This window comes from Mytilus galloprovincialis, chromosome 2, assembly GCF_965363235.1.
Source record: "Mytilus galloprovincialis chromosome 2, xbMytGall1.hap1.1, whole genome shotgun sequence".
In the NCBI taxonomy this organism is placed as follows: Eukaryota; Metazoa; Mollusca; class Bivalvia; order Mytilida; family Mytilidae; genus Mytilus; species Mytilus galloprovincialis.
The window spans coordinates 20,023,003-20,037,550 of record NC_134839.1 but is presented as its reverse complement, the minus strand read 5'-3'; the positions used below and the strand labels follow the sequence as shown (position 1 = coordinate 20,037,550).

Here is a 14,548-nt window from a genome sequence, read left to right as displayed (position 1 = left end):
TAAATATTAACAGCAAAATCATGTATTTACCAACTATTCATTACAGTCACTACATATACAATGTACATAAAATTGGTATTGAAATGGGGAATGAGTCAAAGAGACAACAACCCAACCAAAGAGAAAATACATGTATACATGTACATACTAAATACACAAATGTACCAATATAGATTCTTTGTGAGATAGGCTGACAGCAAATTAAAGATGTCCTACATGTCGCTGCCTCCTGAGCGAGAAAAAAGGGTAGGTAGGTAAGGTAAGGTAGAATGATATTTGTTTTTAATAAATAACAAAAGACTACATAGATGTTGTGAAATTATCTAGACCCTCAGTCCTGGCAATGCTTAACATGCTTAAGTACAGTTTCTGAATCCCAAAATGTTTTCTTAATGAAAATTTGAATACAAGCTATTTTTCACCTAAGCAATTCAAATATGAATTAAAAAACATACCTTCATGTATAAAAGGGGTCGAAATTTTAGACATTTCCTTAAAATTTCAGTTTTTTTGACATTTTTATCCTTTGGAGTTTGGATATACATGTGTAGATACGCCAAACTTTTATTTTCATTTCAACAGATAAACACAAGCGGATTTTTGTAGATACATTATAAAAATCTTCTTTGCAGACATATGCTCTTAATATGTACAATAGTTTTTTGAAAATAATAAATTTTTAACGGTTTCAGAAATTTAGGGAAAAAATAGCATTTTTTTTTTAGGTATACATGTATTTTTCCAATTTAAAAAAATTGCAATGTTGACTTTTTAATTAAAATTGGTACAAATAATCTTCATAGGTAATCAAACCTAATGCCATTTTATTGTTTTCAAGTTAGATCTGTATAAATCATAAAAATCAATCGTAAAAGCATTTTCCCTGATATGTCACAGTTTGATGTCTTGAAAATAACATTTTACTTTAGCAATGTCATTACCTCCCCTGTAACTGTATCGTATGCCCTTAACCAACAATTTCTGGACTATAGTCAAAAATGATTGTTTAACAATGCCTAACCAAAATGTCCATGGTAAATAAAAAGAGAAGATTTGATATGATTGCCAATGCGAAACTCTCCACATTTTTTTGTTGTGTACTGGTACATATGTATATAATAATAATAATAATAATAATACTTTATTTCAAAAGCATTAGTACAGCTTATAGGATATACATTCAATTTTTGACAAATTAATTATACATGCACCATATTTAATAAACAGACATATAAGTTGGCAGGAAAGTACACCAATAATTTTAGTTTACCCTATATCATGTATATCATTAGTAGAACCTTTTGTGAAATTATAATCATGTATAAAAACCGCACCTGTCTTCCAATTTATTGATTTTCTATGAATTTTCTTATTACCAAGGTAATATCTTTTGTATATATATAATTACCTATAGCTATCACAACTATAAAGTGAGTCTTTTCATTATGAAATATCATTGGTATATACAAACATATATATTTGTGAATGTATATAAATTTATTTTAACATGATAGAAATGGCTTCAACTGTTGAGCCTATAGAAGCTAGAGAATTTAATGTCAATCCAGTTATTGAGAATTTGAAAGGTAATATTTCATGTTTTATGTATTGTGAATGAAAACCACAGAACTTTAATGTTTTTTTTTATTTGCAATTTGTCAATTCAGATCGAGTTCTATAAAATTAAAGAAATTAAAAAAAAAAATACACAATTGGCAACTTTGCTTAGATAAATCATGCAGAGTTCTTCCAAAGCAATATTGTTTTGTTTATATACATGTATGTATAATTAGGCTATCAAATAATTTGATTGATAATTTAATTGAACTCATTTAGTAAGCTCACGTTGTTTGAAGAAATGGAAAAGTTTGAATTTTGTTGTGTTTCCATTTTCCATTTTTATTTTTTTAAATAATCTAAAGGTTGTAGTTGTTATATATTTCAAATATAGTATATATTCGATATTACATGAATTCTTTCAAAATTCATATCGTGAAAAAAAAAAATAGCAAAAATTTCTTTAACTATTTTGTACCTTGAGATTTCCTCTTTGAATAAGACTCACCTTTAACATATTTTGCCACAAGATGTCCTTTATGGAAGATTTAATTAATGTGAGGCAGATATCTTTTGTTGTTAATATTGAATTTCACCAAGCAAGCTATCTAATCTTGCCTTTTCTGTTAAACATGCTTAATACTTGTCAATGAGAACATGGTTATGAAATGACACAGTGACAGTTATATTCAATGAAATGTTTGCTGAAAAAAAGGCTCTCAAGACATCAAGGGTCAACTTAAAAAGTTGTCTAATTTTAACTCAATGGAAGAATATCATATCGACCGACTACTTTCAAACTATGGTTAACTGACTGCAGGAATGAAGAACTAATTTTTGGGAATTCAAAGGGAAATATATCTATTTGATCTGATTATTTTCAATTTTATATTGACTTGGGTTGATTAAGAAGTTTATAGTCATACTTAAGTCCAGTCAAACTAATTTGAACCCCAAACTAATTGCAACGGAAAATGTTTTAGTTTTAATCTATAGCATTAGTCCCAAAAATACATCGAAAAAAGTCCCATAAAATCTATAACTTGAGGAAAACTCAAATTTTGCATTTTTAATTTCTTATGGTAATTAACATTGGAAAGGGAGATAACTCTGCCAAAATGAGTCTTTTTTATCAGATTTTGGTTGATCTTATATTACTTAAAATTCATGTAAAACATGATAGTGATACTTTGATTGGGTTATAAGTTCATATTTGTCTATATTATATAATCTTCTGCTCATGAAATGTACCAAACCGAAGTGTTACGGGTATTTTTATTTTTTTAGCACATATTTCAGTAAAGAAATTGCAAATTTATGGCTTAGTGACCATTTTGAAAAATAATGTGAATATTTAGAAATGTTTATATCTGTAAATTATATTTGTTCAGCATCTACCTTGTTTAAAGAAACTTTTAACCACAAAAAGAAGAATATATGCTTAATTAGTTTTATTCAATTTAAGATTCTTTACCTTGACATGCTGCAAAATTTAATAAATGGTTTTAACTAATAAATTATGAAGTCTAGGTTGTAGCTTGTTAAAAGATATGAAACCACCTTTATAGTTCTTTGTTATACTATAAAGACGGCTAAAATATCAAGAAAAGAAGCGGTATAAAATTATAATTTTGTATCAATTTTTATTGATATTTTTGCCTTTTTTGCAGAGTTATCTCCCATATCAATGCAAATCTCCATAGGAATTTTAAAATCATGAATTTTTAGTTGTCTTCAAGTCAGATTTATGGGACTATTTCTGTGTATACTTGGGGTATAATGCTATAGATTAAAACATAAAGATATTCTGTTGCAATTACTTCAAGGTTAGGCTCAAATTCATGCTAGATTTTTTTATTTTGGGTTTAATATATATACATGTACATGTATAAATGTAAGGGTAACAGGCTTTTCTTCGGGCCTTTAATTGTTTGAATATTTTAAGCAATGTTTAGTTATTTGTTCATGAATGATAAGATTAATTCTGCATTTATATATTATGCTTATTAATATTTCTGTATTTTTGTTTGGCCAATTTTCTTATTTATAAATAAACATATATCTAGCCTTTATTTAGGTAAATATTGATTATCAACAATACATGAACATGTATATCTATTTATAGAACAGTCACAAGATGTAAACATTAGTAACATTTAAAAATTGAAATGGCTGAATTAACATCTAGTAGACAACTAATCCTTAAAGGGGATAGTTTAGGAAGTAAGTCAACCATAGAAGTTTTATTCTCAATATATATTTGGATTTTAATATAAGATTTATATTCATATTGTTAAAGAGTTGTGAATTTAAAGGTTGTCATAAATGTTCATCACTTTAATCATCCATTTCTTGCACAATTATTCTAAATTACTGTGGATTCATTAATTTTCGTTGGATACCAATTTTCGTGGATTTCGTGGGTACAGGAAAAACACAAATTTAATTGTTAAACGAATTACAAATCTCTAAAAAAAAAAATTAAGAGTCTGCCAAAACCACAAAATTAAATATCCACGAATTTGCAAGTTTTCCTCAAACCATGGAAATTGGTACCTAAGAAAATAAAGAGAGTTAGAATCCCCCTTTTTAAAACAAATAGATCAATGCTTTAGAATAGAGACAAATGACTGGAATAAAAATATTACTTTCAAGAAAGGAGTAATTAAAGAATTATTTTTGTCTTCAAAATAGATGCTTATTTTTAGCTCACCTGGTCCGAAGGGCCAAGTGAGCTTTTCCCATCACTTGGCGTCCGTCATCCGTCGTCGTCGTCGTCTGTCGTCGTTCACTTTTACAAAAATCTTCTCCTCCGAAACTACTGGGCCAAATTAAACCAAACTTGGCCAAAATCATCATTGGGGTATCTAGTTTAAAAAGTGTGTGGCGTGACCCGGCCAACCAACCAAGATGGCCGCCATGGCTAAAAATAGAACATAGGGGTAAAATGCAGTTTTTGGCTTATAACTCAAAAACCAAAGCATTTAGAGCAAATCTGACGTGGGGTAAAATTGTTTATCAGGTCAAGATCTTTCTGCCCTCAAATTTTCAAATGAATCCGACAACCTGTTGTTGGGTTGCTGCCCCTGAATTGGTAATTTTAGGGATTTTTTGCTGTTTTTGGTTATTATCTTGAATATTATTATAGATAGAGATAAACTATAAACAGCAATAATGTTCAGCAAAGTTAGATATACAAATAAGTCAACAGGACCAAAATGGTCAGTTGACCCCTTTAGGAGTTATTGACCTTTATAGTCAATTTTTAACCATTTTTCGTAAATCTTAGAAATCTTTTACAAAAATCTTCTCCTCTGAAACTACTGGGCCAAATTAATCCAAACTTGGCCACAATCATCTTTGGCGTATCTAGTTTAAAAAATGTGTGGCGTGACCCGGCCAACCAACCAAGATGGCCGCCATGGCTAAAAATAGAACATAGGGGTAAAATGCAGTTTTTGGCTTATAACTTAAAAACCAAAGCATTTAGAGCAAATCTTACATGATTAAAAGTGTTTATCAGGTCAAGATCTATCCGTCCTGAAATTTTCAGATGAATCTGACAAACTGTTGTTGGGTTGCTGCCCCTTAATTGGTATTTTTAAGGAAATTTTGCTGTTTTTGGTTATTATCTTGAATATTATTATAGATAGAGATAAACTGTAAACAGCAGTAATGTTCAGCAAAGTAAGATTTACAAATAAGTCATCATGACCTAAATGGTCAGTTGACCCCTTTAGGAGTTATTGCCCTTTATAGTCAATTTTTAACCATTTTTCGTAAATCTTAGTTATCTTTTACAAAAATCTTCTCCTCTGAAACTACTGGGCCAAATTAATCCAAACTTGGCCACAATCATCTTTGGGGTATTTAGTTTAAAAAATGTGTGGCGTGACCCTGCCATCCAACCAAGATGGCCGCCACAACTAAAAATAGAACATAGGGTAAAATGCAGTTTTTGGCTTATAACTCAAAAAGCAAAGCATTTAGAGCAAATCTGACTGGGGTAAAATTGTTTATCAGGTCAAGATCTATCAGCCCTGAAATTTTCAGATGAATCGGACAACCTGTTGTTGGGTTGCTGCACCTGAATTGGTAATTTTAAGGAAATTTTGCTGTTTTTGGTTATTATCTTGAATATTATTATAGATAGAGATAAACTGTAAACAGCTATAATGTTCAGCAAAGTAAGATTTACAAATAGGTCAACATGACCGAAATGGTCAGTTGACCCCTTTAGGAGTTGTTGCCCTTTATAGTCAATTTTTAACCATTTTTCGTAAATCTTAGTTATCTTTTACAAAAATCTTCTCCTCTGAAACTACTGGGCCAAATTAATCCAAACTTGGCCACAATCATCTTTGGGGTATCTTCTTTAAAAAAATTGTCCGGTGACCTGGCCATCCAACCAAGATGGCCGCCATAGCTAAAAATATAACATAGGGGTAAAATGCAGTTTTTGGCTTATAACTCAAAAACCAAAGCATTAAGAGCAAACCTGACATGGGTTAAAATTGTTTATCAGGTCAAGATCTATCTGCCCTGAAATTTTCAGATAAATCACAACCCGTTGTTGGGTTGCTGCACCTGAATTGGTAATTTTAAGGAAATTTTGCTGTTTTGGGTTATTATCTTGAATATTATTATAGATAGAGATAAACTGTCAACAGCAATAATGTTCAGCAAAGTAAGATTGACAAATAAGTCAACATGACCGAAATGGTCAATTGACCCCCTAAGGAGTTATTTATTTCCTTTATAGTCAATTTTTAACAATTTTCATAAAATTTGTAGATTTTTACTAACATTTTCCACTGAAACTACTGGGCCAAGTTCACTATAAATAGAGATAATTGTAAGCAGCAAGAATGTTCAGTAAAGTAAGATGTACAAACACATCACCATCACCAAAACACAATTTTGTCATGAATCCATCTGCTTCCTTTGTTTAATATTCACACAGACCAAGGTGAGCGACAGAGGCTCTTTAGAGCCTCTAGTTTTTTTCGCTATTGGAATTTCCTAAAATAATTTTTTTTTTAATATCTTGAAACAATTTGTAGTGAATGTTATTAGTAATTTTTTATGTTCATGCTATTTAAGAATGATCAATTTCTATTGTTACGAATAACAATGGACTTTGTTTGCGGGATGTAGAAGCTGGGTTTTCCAGGAACCCTGCTCGTCACACCCTGTGGTCAAAATCTATTGTAATTCGTAACACTAAGATCTACACTTGTTTCAAAAATAGAAACTATGAAGTATAACAATAGAACTGGGGTGTAAGCTTTCTGTACATGTCCATTTGTTTTTTGTCAATACCTGAATGAACCTAATAAAGCCAAATTGTTTATAAATACTATTTTGTATTCTATCAAATTAGTCATTATGCAAATTTGTAAGGGAATATTATGTTCAGCAGAAAAGGATGCATGATTTAGGTATTGGAAACCTTATTTTCTTAATTAGAATACAAAATACATACTGTAGTGTGTATATGGAAAATATAAACAAAACTAGCCACCCATGACAATCATTCTTTTTATAGTAAAATAAACCATGTAAGGTAATTAATTATGGATAAAACAGTAAATAATTACATGTAGGGTTATCTAACAAAAGATAGAAAACCAATAATTGTAAGTGAGAGAAAGTGTTTAGACAAATCTTAGGATGTTGAATTGATTCCTCTCTCAGACACCGTTGTTGAATTTATCCAAGTCATGAATGGTTGCATTTAAATACATTCAAGTTCAAAATGTGTGACATTTTAAATAAGTAGTGGTATTTTAAATTCTCTAAGTAATATCTTATTTCATTTATATTTGGAGATATTTAACATTGTCTATAGAAAATGACCTGAATATGTTGTAAACAAGAGTGAACTGTGTTAATGAGTAAGTGAACCACATCAAAACTATTTCTTTTGGTGGATTAAAAAAGATACAAGTTTTGATGTTGTGGATTGTGGATGAGGATTTTAGTTTGAATTCAACATGGCTTTGAATGTTCGCTCTGGTCATGGGTCAACCCTTCCAGTTTTTCGTGAAGGCAGTGGGCTAGTTCAGGGTTTACAAAGTGTGGGGATACCAAAGGAACATAATGGTAACCATGGTGATAACCCTTATGTGACCTATGTAAATGTGAATAAATTTGAAAACAATTGGGAGGATTTAGATGATGAATTTTCCACTAAGGAAATATTTGACACAAATGCTTCAGAAAACATACCTGTTAGAACAACTGAATACCATCAAACTAGACCAAGACAACGAGAGGAAACATTTTATAGTGAACAGAAAGTTCCCCCTGTTCCAGTACAGGTTGACCCGTCTAATAACTGGACATGGCAACCCATGCATGATCATGAAAACTTAGGACAGGAAAGTTCTTCTTTGGAAACTTACAAAATTCAAAGTAAACCAAGACAGATGGAAGATACCTTTTATACTGAACCAAGTATTCCATCTGTAACAAACCAGTCAACATCTGATTGGACACAATCTGTCATGAAAGGTCAAGGTTATTTGGAACAAGACATCTTAGGGACTACTAATTTGAAAAAAGAAACTCCTACTGACCAGAGTAGATATAGAAATAGTGATAGATTTCCATTTGTTAAAGATGAGTCTTCTGCTGATTTGACACAGCCTAATTCACAAGGTCAAGGTTATTTTGAACAAGAGAAACTACCTATAGACACAGCTGATGTGACAGTGGAATCAGCTTACAACTTAAGGAACAGATTTGGTGTGAAAAGATTTGAAACTCATGGCTTTCATTCAACTGGTAGGTTATTGTGACTCAGTATTGAAGAAATGCCGAAAAAAGTTGTTTGTAATTCTTTTTTCTCATTTTTGGAACTTAACTCACTTCACTCTTCCTATGAAGTCACAATTATCATTAAGATTTAACTGTTACACATTTCATGAACTGAGATTAAGATATAACTGCTGGTAATTATATAAACAATTTGTAAGTCTACAGATTTTTCTCTCCAGTAATTTTGAACAAATAGTTTTTTGTTACATGAAAATGTATCATCATTTGAAAGATATCTGAAAAATATCTTTTAGTATATAAAGTGATTGTCAGTGGATTTTCTGAACAGAATAGATTTATTCTGGATGACTTCACAATTACTAAAGAAATATGTTATTGATAGATGCAATACAATATTGAAATTGAAACAAGATATCATGGATGAACAGAAGCTGTATGCATGAGTGATTAGTTAATTATAGACTATGATCATGTCATCACAATAGGGGGGGGGGCTTGGACAGATTTATTGGTGTTCACTGAACAAACAACATATATTTTCTATATCATTCAGGAACAAGAATAGATTTTGAATACCGGTATCTTAATTTTGTTGTATTATTTTTCTTCTTCTCATTTTCAATTAAATGAAACACATCTTTTTCCCCCAGAGATTAAGAATCAAACAATTTATTGAAAAAAAACATCCTTATCACTAAAGATGAATGGTCAGTGTCTAATAGTAGTATACTACAAAAATTATATGCAAAAATGCAAGATTTAAAGAAGAACTGCATGTTGCTTTCTTGTTTAGTTTTTTTTTTTTATTTCACTTCAGTGAAATAGACATTATAGAGGGACTTTAAAGTCTTTGTTTGTTGCCCGATTCTGAAAGATCAAACATTTTGCTGTCTGAGGCCCCATATTGACCCCCTTAAGTTTAATCTTGTTGTCTATGACCAGATGTAGAGCCTCTTTATATCAACAGTTCTATGAATTAATTGATCCCATGCCATTTCATATCACTATTTGTTGTTTTATTGCAAATTGATTTCTGTTCAAGTAGATGATGAAATAAGATTTAGGACAATATTTGTTGTGTCAATTTTTCATAGATAAACAAGTGAGTATTGTTTTTAGACAAATTTAAATTAGAATTAAAAAAAAATATAGGATATTGAGTTAACAGAGAATGAAATCTTACAAATGTGATCTTGTAAACTTTATGGCATTGTTTAGTTTTTACTTTCCAAGATTTTATAAATTTAAGTGATACTCTAGATCTGTGAAGTATTATTACAAAAATTTACTTTTGTTGATGTGATATTTGAAAATGTCAGGTTTCTTTTGACACCTAGAAGAGACATTGAGTAGTATCAACAAATCATATAAATAGAAATTAAATGATTACTTTTAAATAAAACATATATTTTGAGAATAGTTCAAATAATTAATATTCAAATGACTTGGAGCAAAATCTATCTCTATGTGCATGATGTGTAAGAAAATAGATTTACTCCTGGTTTTTTAATGGATTTTGTTGCTCAAATGTTTATATATATAGTCTTCTATATTGTGTACTGTAGACAAGTTTTTGTATTTTTTTTCTCTATCAGTGCACGTGATATTACAAATGTATATTGTCTGTTCTTTTCAGACTTATGATTTGTTAATTGCCACTTTTCTAAATTCTTTTCAGTTTCATACTGTTATAATCTCTTAAGTTATATTATCATGGTAAAACTTAGAATACAATTGTTAACCTGTTTGCTTTCATTTTGGCGAAAACTGCATATTTTGACAGCTGGTTAATTTCATGAGATTTTTAACAAAATTAAGCTGTTTCAATTATTCTACATGTGTTTTTAAGTGTGTTTATAGTTACATTTGTGTGACTTTCGATCAATACTTTGGAAGTATAATTTAAGTAAATGAAATTTGAAAAAGTACAAAATGAAAGATGAAAACAGAAAAATAATTTCCATTAAAAAATTCATTCAGACCCAGGTTAAATAGATAATAAAATTAATCCCAGTTACAAGGTGTAGGTCATTTATTGTTTACTAAATGAACTGACAAATGTTTATCACAGGCACCTGTCTTTGAAAAAAATACATAGATGCCTTAATATGTCATTATATTAAGGTCACAAAGCTCAGGTATAAAGTGTTTTTTTTTGCGTGACAATATTGGTCATCAGAATCATTCCTTAAAATTAATCTTTGACCTATTTATTATACCCCTACTTTAAGAAAATGGGGGTATACTGTTTAACCTCTGTCTGTCCGTCCGTTCATCCATCTGTCTGTCCGTCAGTCCATCCATCCATCTATACATGTACTTCCTTTCGTCAGTACATCTATCCATTGGTCAGTTAGGCCTGTCCATCCTTTGTATTTTTTTAGTTGCATCTTTCTCAGGAACTACATCATAAGGATTTCTGAAATTTGGTTTCAGGTTTTATATAAGTCAGCTTTACCTTTGATGCATTTTCAGATTCATCACTCAACAACTTCCTGTTTACTGAACACTTGTATCATTTTACACATGATAGCCGAAGTTGAAAATTTTTATCACTTTTTTGTTAGGAACTACAATACAAGGATTTCTTTATTTAGTTTCAAGGTTTATAATTAAGTCAGCTTTACTGTGTGATGTGTTTTCAGATTCATCACTCAACAACTTCCTGTTAACTGAATAGTTTTAGTTTGGGGGTGGGGTATCAATAGTGAGCAGTAGCTTGTTTCATCAGCATACATTTTTTTTTAACTCAAACATCAATCTTTTGAAAAGAAGACTGTGACCTATTTATTTTATAATTTATAAACAGTAAATGATTTCCAAAAAGTACAAAACATTAGATACATGTAGATACATGATAGAAAAAGAATTTCCATGTTAAATATTGTTTAGAGATGTATTTAATCCACATTGCAAAGTAGGACATTTCTATCTAAAAGGAACTATCCATTTATGACATTGGTTCTGTCAATAGACTTTGTTTTATCTTGATTGTCTAGAAATTGGTTCTCAGTTAATAGATGATAATTCCTCATGATGCCATGTTATTGATATATTATTTCAATCATTTGTGTGGTCACTAGGGATTTGTGTTGATGTCAGTCCATTAATGATATATATAGAGATAGGGAAGGAGTATAGAAATTTCCATTTCCAAATTAAAATTTTATGATATAATGATTTAGTACAAAGAAATGTTAAACGGTTATGAATGAAAATTAAAAGGAACAGTATTTTCTTGATGAGGGTTCAAAGGATAGACAATGCAACCATATTTCATCCTAATTTCTTTAAAGCTTGCAATTTTTGTTTAATTTTAAGAGTGGAAAGGGGTTCATCAATTGTTCCCTTTATTTCTAAAACTCCAGTCCATATACATTTCACACATTGGCGGATCCAGAGGGAGGTTCTGGATGTTGGACCCCCCTTTTATTTTGACTATCAATGGATTTGAATGGGCATATGGTTGGAACCCCAAACAGATTGATTGCTGGTGGTGAATTACTACCAAACAGGGTGCTGTTGGCTGTTAATGAATTACTACCAAATGGTAAATTGCTACTAAACAGTGTGTTTGCCGATGGTGATTAACTGCCGATCAGGGTGATTGCTGATGATATAGAGTGATATCCCTCCAGTTGATGACCCAATTACACAAACAGAGAGATATAGTTTTATAGTGGATCCCCTATAATTGTCATTATTTACTGTACACAAAAAATCACCAGGAACACAATATTGACATTTTTCATATCACTGACTGTAATACAACATTGTACAATGTCCTGTCTTTAACATAAATATGTCAAGATTAATTCATAATAACTTACATTATCATCCTTACCTATGCCTATATCACCCTGCTATGTCACTCCATAATTCTTAAGTATCAAGGCTTCAAAACGAGACCAGACATTATCAGTGACGTCACAATGTGAGAGAAGTTATCAGAGACGTCACAATGCGAGAGGAGACGTTATCAAGCTTGCTTTCGTCAAGCGTAAAACCGTCTTAGGGAAAGGGAAATGACCAGTAATAGAACGATAAACAGAAAATCAGGACTTCTTTGTATAGATTAATTGTAAAATATCAGCTGCTCGACACAATGTGAAACTTTTGAGCTTCTTCGTTGCACTCACTCGGCAAAAAGGTTCACATTGTGGCTCGTAGCTGATATTTTACAATATCAATGTGTAGAAAACCCGATAATCTATACATATATCCACTACCACCTCATCATTGTGATCATTGCCTGCACTCGATCTCCTAATAACTTTTTCAGGCAGAATAAAAAAAGTATAACATTTTGGTATTTCTGTAAAATCTAGCCCTCTTGTACCTCTTCCAGAATTGTAAATCTACTTGAAAACTCAATTAAGTAATATATAAGAATCGATAGATTTTGTATTATGTTGCAGTGTTACAATTGTGGCCTTTCTTTACGATTCTGTAACTATAATGATGAATCTAATGTAATCTGTTTTTCAAAATATTTATAGATAATTACATTTAATGTTCCCTGTTTCTGTTATTGGTGTTGTTTTGTACAGTTTTTAGGCCTTTATATAATTTATGTATATTGTTTACATGTATCGTTACTCGTAACTATCCAGCGCCCTGGTGGTAAAATGGTTGACTACTATTCAGACGTTTTATATATATATATTATAATATAATTGTTTATTTTACAGTGGGATCAGCAGACAGATCAGAAGGAGGAAGTGTTGGTTGTTGTGGATATATCTTATGGTGTCTGTCCATCCTACTTATCATTTGTACGTTTCCATTCTCTATGTGTTTAAGTATAAAGGTATGTACTTCAACAATAAGGAACTATACCCAAACACTCTACCCTAAAGATTTAATGAGGTATCGTTATTGATTTTCTTTGAATTCTCTTTGGCATTAAGTGTCATACCAAGGGGCCATCAGTTTGGCTATCCAAGATGTATAACTACTTGTAGGCACTCTTATACATCAAAAGTGTAAATGTTGGTGTGAAATTTGAAACCTTTTTTTGGAAGCAAAATTACTTTTTGGTTTGCTTTAGATCTACTCAGTGATTTATTTCCTTTTGGGAAAAATATAATCAAAATATTCAATTTTTGTTGAAAAGAAATCCTACTTTTTGCATGAAAGGGGATATACTAGTACATGCATTACTCAATTGATATACATGATTCTGTCATGTCTGTTTAGAACAAAATAAGATCTGGAAGTCTTAACTAATTTAAGTATCTGATAGACTACTAATTGTTTGAAAATTATTTTGTTGACATGTTAGTCCCAAGTTTTTAGATAAGGAAACATTCTTAAAGTATAAAGATCTAAGTCTATGTCAATCAAACATGTGGCTAGTCCTTTGTGCTAGTAGTTTATTGGCTAATTGTTTTTAGTCTAGTTGATTTATAGGACTGACATCAAACATATGTAGGGGAATCGAAAAGCTAAGCAAATGCAGCATATGTTACTGAACAGTAGATATAAGAATATGTTGGTTGTGTGCTAATGAGACAACTCTCCATTCAAGTCACAATTCCTAAAGTAAACCGTTATAGGTCCAAGTACAGTCTTCAATAAGGACCCTTGGCTCACACTAAATAGCAAGCTATAAAGGGCCTCAAAAAGGACTAGTTTTAGACCATTCAAAAGGAAAAACCAATGGTCGTAATCTATATAAAAACAAGAATAGAAAAAAAACTTATGAACCACATTAACAAACAACTACATGTACTACTGATCATCAGATTTCTAGTATACTATGGATATTGAAATGTTGATTATGGACTTAACTTATTCAAATTTCAATTAAATTGCATTTTGCTGAGAATATTTTTGACAGTGTTTATCAGATATAATAAAGGCATGTATTGAATGTATATGTTATTGATTTTAGTAAGCTAATCTATGATGAATTAATATGACATTGTACTTTAATATATAAAGGTGAAATGAATGTCCACTGACTGATGGTAGTTAGCATTTATTCTTAACAAATTAATTTGTATATGGAATGTATTGATTCTGGTAGAAATAATCAGAAATGAAGAATTGTGTCAACATTTGGGATATAATGAAATATTTTGCAAATAAGGCCAAAAAAAAAAAAGAATGATTTGTTACAAGGTTAAGTACATTTGTAGAAAGAAAATTTACATTATTAATTTAAATTTTGCAAATCACATCTCATTGCCATTTTTGGAATGAT

The 14,548-nt window shown here is 30.6% G+C and overlaps 2 protein-coding genes across 5 annotated transcripts in view; one reads left to right on the top strand and one right to left on the bottom strand.

The window, feature by feature from the left end:
* Positions 1-14,548, bottom strand: part of LOC143063079 (uncharacterized) — a 151,381-nt gene that overhangs the window by 68,372 nt on the left and 68,461 nt on the right. The gene's annotated exons all lie outside the window — the stretch shown is intronic.
* LOC143063081 (band 7 protein AGAP004871-like) overlaps positions 1,461-14,548 on the top strand; it is a 29,870-nt gene continuing 16,782 nt past the window's right edge. The window contains exons 1-2 of one of the 4 annotated variants that reach the window (XM_076235025.1): positions 1,461-1,586; positions 13,032-13,150. In XM_076235025.1, the coding sequence (XP_076091140.1) occupies positions 1,508-1,586; positions 13,032-13,150 (198 nt within the window). In that variant the 5' untranslated portion in view covers positions 1,461-1,507. Of the gene's footprint in view, positions 1,587-3,673; positions 3,781-7,374; positions 8,347-13,031; positions 13,151-14,548 lie in introns of those variants that run through there. The other 3 variants (XM_076235026.1, XM_076235024.1, XM_076235023.1) reach the window with 3 other exon arrangements.